The sequence below is a fragment of the Dasypus novemcinctus genome, chromosome 3, assembly GCF_030445035.2.
Source record: "Dasypus novemcinctus isolate mDasNov1 chromosome 3, mDasNov1.1.hap2, whole genome shotgun sequence".
NCBI lineage: Eukaryota > Metazoa > Chordata > Mammalia > Cingulata > Dasypodidae > Dasypus > Dasypus novemcinctus.
In genome coordinates this window covers 98,699,698-98,706,989 of record NC_080675.1, presented here as the reverse complement: position 1 = coordinate 98,706,989, position 7,292 = coordinate 98,699,698, and the positions used below count along the sequence as shown (strand labels likewise).

The 7,292-nt window shown below is 33.2% G+C and overlaps 1 protein-coding gene across 1 annotated transcript; it reads right to left on the bottom strand.

The window, feature by feature from the left end:
* Positions 1–1,030: 1,030 nt before the first annotated feature.
* On the bottom strand, positions 1,031–1,972 carry LOC131276003 (olfactory receptor 4K15-like). The gene has a single exon (XM_058287966.1). The coding sequence runs from the start codon at positions 1,970–1,972 to the stop codon at positions 1,031–1,033; it is 942 nt and encodes a 313-aa protein (XP_058143949.1).
* Between the last annotated feature and the right edge of the window lie 5,320 nt (positions 1,973–7,292).

Sequence of the window (7,292 nt, the reverse complement as noted above, 5' to 3'; positions counted from 1 at the left end):
TATATCATAATTCTGTATTTTATACATGATTATTCTGTAAATGCACAATTTATATAATAAGGAGGAAAAGGGTTCATGCAGAAAAATGACCAATTCTACTGATAACAATTTGAAAAACCGTTTTTTCTAAAGATAGTAAAAGATAGCAGCTATTAATTCTGAGGGGAAGATAAGATATTTATACCAGTAATCAGACACCAATATTCATGAAAATGGAGTGGTTGGGAAGTATAATTCATCTTGAAACTACCAGATTATTTTATCTTTTTTCAAAAGACAGAAATATAAATAAATACAAATCACAGTGGTAAATAAATGCATGCAGGAAATTCTTATCCATGAATAATATTTATTAAGTAGCTACTTTGAGCATGGATTTCTGAAAGGTGTTCATATATGCAAATACCTTTCTTGTCATCAGTTGCACAAAGGTCTTCATGTGCTCTCAAACACACAAGATGTTTTAAATGCATTCAGTTTAGGCATGTCATACACTGAATATCATGTAACATCCATCGTATGTAATATGTGAGTTAGCTTGTGCTTATATATTTGCAATTACAGGACTTAAAGCACCCAGATATAACTCTTAATATATATACTATATGTAAGTATTTCTATTATCTCTATGGCATAGTGATATATACCTATTATCACTCTAAAGATGGGGTATGAAGTATCCTTTGAGAGTGAAGGATGTGTTACTGTTTTACCATTTACAAAGCAAATGCTATTTCCCATTGTTTTTTAAACCAATAAGCCTATATCTTAAAAATGTTTTAAATAAATACAAAAAATAGAAAACAGGAAAAAAAAAAAAACACTGGAAAGAAGATACTATTAAAATCGCCAGTGTGTATTATGTATCTTTTTGTTATCATCATTAACCTTTCACTCATGTTTCCTAATCCTTTCCATTAGTCAAAATGATTTGCTTTTATCACAGTTATTCCATTTTTAATAGTCTACAGACAATGAAAAAGTGGTAACTGTCCTGTAATTTACATTGTTTCCAGGAAAAGTACATTTCTTATGATTGCAGAAACCTTGCAGAGAGATATCTGCTCTTCAGTTTTGACATAGCTGCCTTCACCTCTTTGTTCCTTAGAGTGTAGATAACTGGATTTAAAATGGGAGTAAAGATAGTATAGAACACAGCAAGGACCTTGTCAACTGAGTAACTGTTGAAGGGCCACAGATAGATGAAGATGCATGGTCCCAAGTATAAGGTGACCACAATGATGTGGGCGGTCATTGTGGAGCGGGCCTTTGCCATGCTAGCAGAGGAGCGTTTCCTCAAGGTATTAAATATCACAGTGTAGGAGATGCCCAGGAGGAGAAAGGAAATCATAGAAAGCAAGCCGCTGTTTGCCATGATTAGCAGGCTGACAAAGTAAATGTCTTTGCAGGCGAGCTTGGTCACTAGAGGGAGGTCACAGAAAAAGCTGTCTACCTGATTAGGACCACAAAAAGGCAAGTTAACAGTAAATGACATCTGGATAGTAGTATGGATGAGGCCAACACACCAGGAGATGAGGACTAGACTAACACACACACGGCGGCTCATGATTGTCATGTAGTGGAGCGGTTTGCAAATAGCAACATAACGGTCATAGGCCATGGATACAAGTAGTACTATTTCACCACTACTAAATAGATGGAGAAAGAAAATTTGAGTATGGCAGGCTTCAAAAGAAATAGTCTTGTGCTCTACCAGAAAGTCAGCAAGCATTTTTGGGGTAGCAAAGGAGGCAACACATATATCTGTGAAAGAGAGGTTTGCAAGCAGAAAATACATGGGTGTGTGCAGGCGGGCATCTGAGGTCACAGTGAGGATGACGAGAAAGTTTCCCAGCAGGATTCCTGTGTAAAGTAGTAAAAATATGACAAACAAGAAAGGTTGAAGTTCCTGAGAGTTAGAGAGTCCCAGCAACACAAATTCAGACACCCGAGAAATGTTTATGTCATTCATTGACTCAGGAAAAGACTTTCTTCATTTATCTGAATAGGAGAGAAACACAGATCAATCAGTAAAATGAACATGAGTTGCTATCCCAGATTCACTCAATCTTTAGAGCTTCTGCTCCTACTTAAATGTATATTTGGATTTTCAGGCATTATTCACACAGTTTTAGGGACAGCAACCAATGAATCAATACATATAAACAGTGTGAGAAACAGGCATTAAATTTAAACTCCCAAGAAAAGTGGGTAGGTGATTGGTAGGTTCAAATGGGAGAAATTCAACTAATTGGTTCATCCAATTTAAGAAGTTAAATCAGCTAATTTATAAATAAAAATGAATATCTGAAAAATTGTTTTGACATAAAAAATTCCCAGTCTTGGAATATAGAAACAAAACGCAATTTATTCTGCACAAAAGTAAGTGAATGAAAAAATAGCACAACTATTTTTCTTAATGAAAAAAAAGTAGCACTGCTACCAGAGAGGATTAAAATAACACAGAACTAAATGTAAATAAAAGATGCTTGATTCAGAGAATACAAGCTGAATTAATGTATTTAAATAAATTTGAAAGGCAAGCAGGACAAATTTATGGTATAAGAAGTCAGCAGAGAGGATATCATTGAAGAGAGGAAAGGAAAGGAAGGGTAGGTGACAGGGCTTCTGGAACACTGATATTGTTCAGTTTTTTGACAAGGTTGATAGTTTTGGTGGCTTCATGGGTTGCTTAGATAAAGAACGGATCTTCTTTTCCTCTCTTCTTGGCTTCTGAAAACCTCCTTCTATTGGAAAACCTGAAGCACTGTTCTCATTCCTAATAAGACAGTTATTTTAAAATATTTTCAGTGGAGAAAAGTTTATTCAAATTATTGCTGAGTTTTCAAATAAGGTTGTCTTTTAGCATTGGAGTGTAAGTATTCTTTATATTTTTGGGTCCTAGTCCATCATCATATATGTAATTTCCAAATACTTGCCCTTTATCATGCTGAGGAAGTTTCCTTCTACTCCTGGTGTTCTAAGTGCTTCTAAAAAGAAATGGTGCTGTAATTCTTCAAATGCCTTTTCACATCAATTGAAATGGTCATTTCCACCCCTTTTTTCTGTTAAAGTGATGTATTACATCTATTGATTTTCTTATACTGAACCATTGCATAAATGGGCTGAATCCCACTTCATTATGATGTATGCTTCTTTTGAAGTTCTGTTGGATTTGGCTTGCTAATATATTGTTGAAATATTTTGTATCAATGTTCATACAGGATATTGGTCTTTAGGCTGAGTTTCTTGTGGAATCTTTGTCTAAATTTGGTATTGGGGTAATCTTACCTTCAAAGAATGAGTTTGGGAGTGTTCCCTCTTTTTCAATTTTTTGAAATATTTTGAAAAGGATAATTTCTCTTGCAAAATTGGTAAAATTCCCTTGTGAAGTCATCTGTCCCTGGGCTTTTATTTGTTGGGATTGTTATGAATACTGATTCAATCACTTTTCTAATAATGGTTTGTTGAGATTTTCCATTTATTCTTGAGACAGTGTAGGCAGTTTTTATGTTTCTAGGAATTTGTCCATTTCATCTAGGTTGTCTAATTTGTTGGCATACAGTTGTTCATAATATCCATTTATAGTCCTTTTTATCTCTGTGGAGTCAGTAGTCATGTCCACATTTTCATTACTGATTTTTGTTCATTGTATCCTCTTTTTTTTTCTGAGTACAGGTTTGTTGATTTTATTGATATTTGCAAAGAATCAACTTTTATTTTTGCTAATTCTGTTTTGTTAAATTCTCTATATTATATATCTCCACTCTAATTTATTTCCTCCATTTACTCATTTTGGCTTTAGCTTGTCCTTTTGTTTCTGAATCCTCTAGTTTTGAGGTCAATTCTCTTTTAAATCTTTCTTCTTTCTTATTGCAGCATATAGAGCTATAAAGTTCCCTCTCAGCATTGCCTTTTCTGCATCCCACAAGTTTTGTAATGTTCTCTTTTCATTTTTATTTGACTCAAGTTATTTCCTAGATTCTCTTGTGATTTCTTCTTTGACCATACATTGTTTAGGATTACACTGTTTAATTTCAATATATTTGTGAATATTCCATTTCCCCCTTTTATTATTTCTAGCTTCTTTCCATTGTAGTGAGAAAAATATATTTTATGATTTCAATAGTTTTGTATTTATTAAGATTTGTTTTGTGACCTGTCACGTGGTCAGTCCTGGAGAATGATCCACAGGACCTACAGAAGAATGTGTATTCTACTGCTACCAGTTTAAATATTATATATATTTAAACATACACACATGTTATGTCCAGCAGTTTAGAGTATCATTGAAGCCTTTTATTTACTTATTGACCTTTTTTCTAGATGACTTATCCATTATTGAAAGTCACATATTAAAATCTTCTATTGTTAATCTCCTATTTCTCCTGTAAATCTATCCACATTTGCTTCATTTTTTCTGATGCCCTGCAATTATGGGCATATATATTTTATATTTTTTAATTGTTATATCTTTTTGTGGAATAGATTCCTTTATCAGTATATAGTGACCCTTTTTGTCCCTTGTAACAGTTTGACTTAGACTTTTATCTGATATTAGTAGAGCTACCCAAGTTCCACTTTAGTTAGTAATTGCATTGTATATTTTTTCTTTCCTTTCACTTTCAACTGACTTACATCTTTGAATTTAAGGTGAGTCTCTTGTAAACAGCATATACTTGGGTCATACTATTTTATCTATTCTGGGAATCTCTATTCCTGACTGGGGAGTTTAATCCATTTACACTTAAAGAAACCACTGATAATGCAGAATTTTATTTTATTATGTTGCTATCCTAATAAGAGAGATTTGATATTTATTTTCAGGAACCATATCTATCTACTGCTCAATAGTGATAGAAAGGTTATTTTGCATTTTATTTACATCCCAAAGATTGATATTTTCTCAATAAAAGATAACAAATATTATTTCTATCATTGGAATTATTTTTTCTTTATGCTAAATGGATAAGAGTATTAACTGGAGCAAAGTTTGCTCTCATCTTTGCTACTGCAGAAAACACAGTTTGATGAATAAAAAAATAGATATGATTATGCCCTCTTCTGTCACTAACTATCATGGTGAAATTGAGTAATGTTTTTAAACAAGACCTCCATTCTTTCCAATATAAAACAATTATTTTTGGTTCATTCATCCTGAAAATATGAAATGCATCTTAATCAGGTCACAGAGCTAGGAACTGGTAATAGAGCAGTTAACTTTATATCTTGCCATCTGTTGATTTTTGCACTAATGAAATGTCTTTTTCATTTAGAGAGGATGTTTTAAGTACATTTCCCTTCACCCGCAGCATATCCCTTCGTAGATGTAGTAAGAGTGTTTCATCACTTGAAAAAATATGGCTTTTTTTCAAAGCTGAATAAAATCCCTATACTGTGGTAGAAACACAAAGTTGTTGAAATAAAAGATTCTAGGATAAAATCACAGCTATGTCATCTACCAGTTGTATGACATTGAACTGTGCATTTAACCTTTCAGCACTCATTGTCCTGAAACAAAACATGTTGAAATAATATAGCAATATAACCCTCAAAGACGCAACAAAATTGTATCTTAAAGATTCTATAAGTGAGAGCTCTTTAATAAATTGTAATGACAGCACATACAAAACATTCCCAATGATTTATTTCAGAGAAGTGTTAGTATTTTCTATAGCTAAAACTACTCAAAACTGGTATGGTCTAATTTACACAGACATGAGATTCATGCTGCTGGATGTGCTCAAATTAAATCAATATTTCATTTCTTATTACATTTTAATGTGAATCAATACATACATAGAGGGATTTGATAGCTGACTAATTTCCCTCTTATAATCAAATCCTGTAAAATGATCCTATCCCAATACTAATCTGTGGAATATTTTATTTGGTGGGTAATACTAATAACATTTGTAGGAGTCATCAAGCACCACCAGTTCAATATAAAGGCTTTTAGAAATTCCCCTTCATTGGCTGCTCCCTTCACCCTGATTTCCCTCCTTCTTACCTGCCAGTCAATATAAACAGTGATGAGACAGTCCTTAGATATATATTGATGAATTTCTTTCACTTTAACCTAGATGAAATGGAGAGAGTGGACACACTGTAATCACTGAGTCATGGAAAGAGATTGACAGATTTTTGGGAAATACACTGACCTGGCACTGAGAACATGAGTCATAAAGTAGGTTTCTTTAAAAAGAACATGAGTACCGGGTGTCTGTGGCCAGGGTGGATTCCCTTCCAGGAAGTGGAACAGGGCTGGATTCAGTTTCCTATTGGAGGCACTGTGCATTATGATAGCACTGGAAACTCAAAGGAATCTGGCAGAGGAAAGAGGGTTGGTAAAAGAAGAGATAAATTAACACTAAAACCAATTTGCCTATATCCCATCTTGCTTGGAATTTAACATGATTGTTGCAACATTGCTTTCTGTATAAGAAAATGTCAAAAAAAAAATGCTAACAATCATATTAACTTGCAGGGAACTCTAGGAGTTAAAACAAATCCTACCTCACTAAGGTCACATGAAGAGGATTGATTCCTGTTCTCCATCCTAACTATATTTACAAGTAAAGTGTTACTTTCTAATTTAACTTAAATGGAAACCTTCAAGGAATTAAAGTATTTATCTCAAGGGAGAGATGAACAATTACAACTAAGGTTTTTGGGATTTTTTGCTTTTTGTTCATAAAAGCCCTGTTATTTTTGTTTTTGTTTTCAACCAGAAAAATTTTAGTAAGAAATACTCAACAAAAGTACTGCAAAAATATTTTAGGAACTAGCTTCAATTTTCATCAAATTATTTATAAAGTCACTGAAGTGTGGGGAAATTGAACCGTTTTTTTTCAAAACAATGCTTAATATTTTTAGGCTTTTCCTTCCATAAGCTCATTTACCCTTTATTTTAGCATGCAGGTAATTATCTCCCTCCTCTCAGGGATGCATTTTATGTGATCATCAGATAATTGAGTAAACATTTTGTCCTGTAGCATATGGATTTTACTGGAGTAGGGATTTTGCGTTCCCCTAAGTCTAGAATCCAAAAGCAATAAAAGACAACAAATAATCATTGCTCTGCTTTGTGTAAACATTCCATTTTTTCCACTAATTTTTATAGTCAATAATCTTTTGTTTAATGACTATCTAAATTTTTTCTCAATAGAAAGAATAAAAAAGAACAGAGAAAGGACATATATAATGATTGTAACATACATGCTTTTAATCATCAGAATCTGATCATGATCCTATCAAGCTGGCCCATAATCCAGAGAAGAAGGGGAGTCATA

What these genes read in the sequence shown, in the direction of transcription:
- LOC131276003 (XM_058287966.1), bottom strand. Translation starts at nt 1,972, where the DNA reads ATGAATGACATAAACATTTCTCGGGTGTCTGAATTTGTGTTGCTGGGA.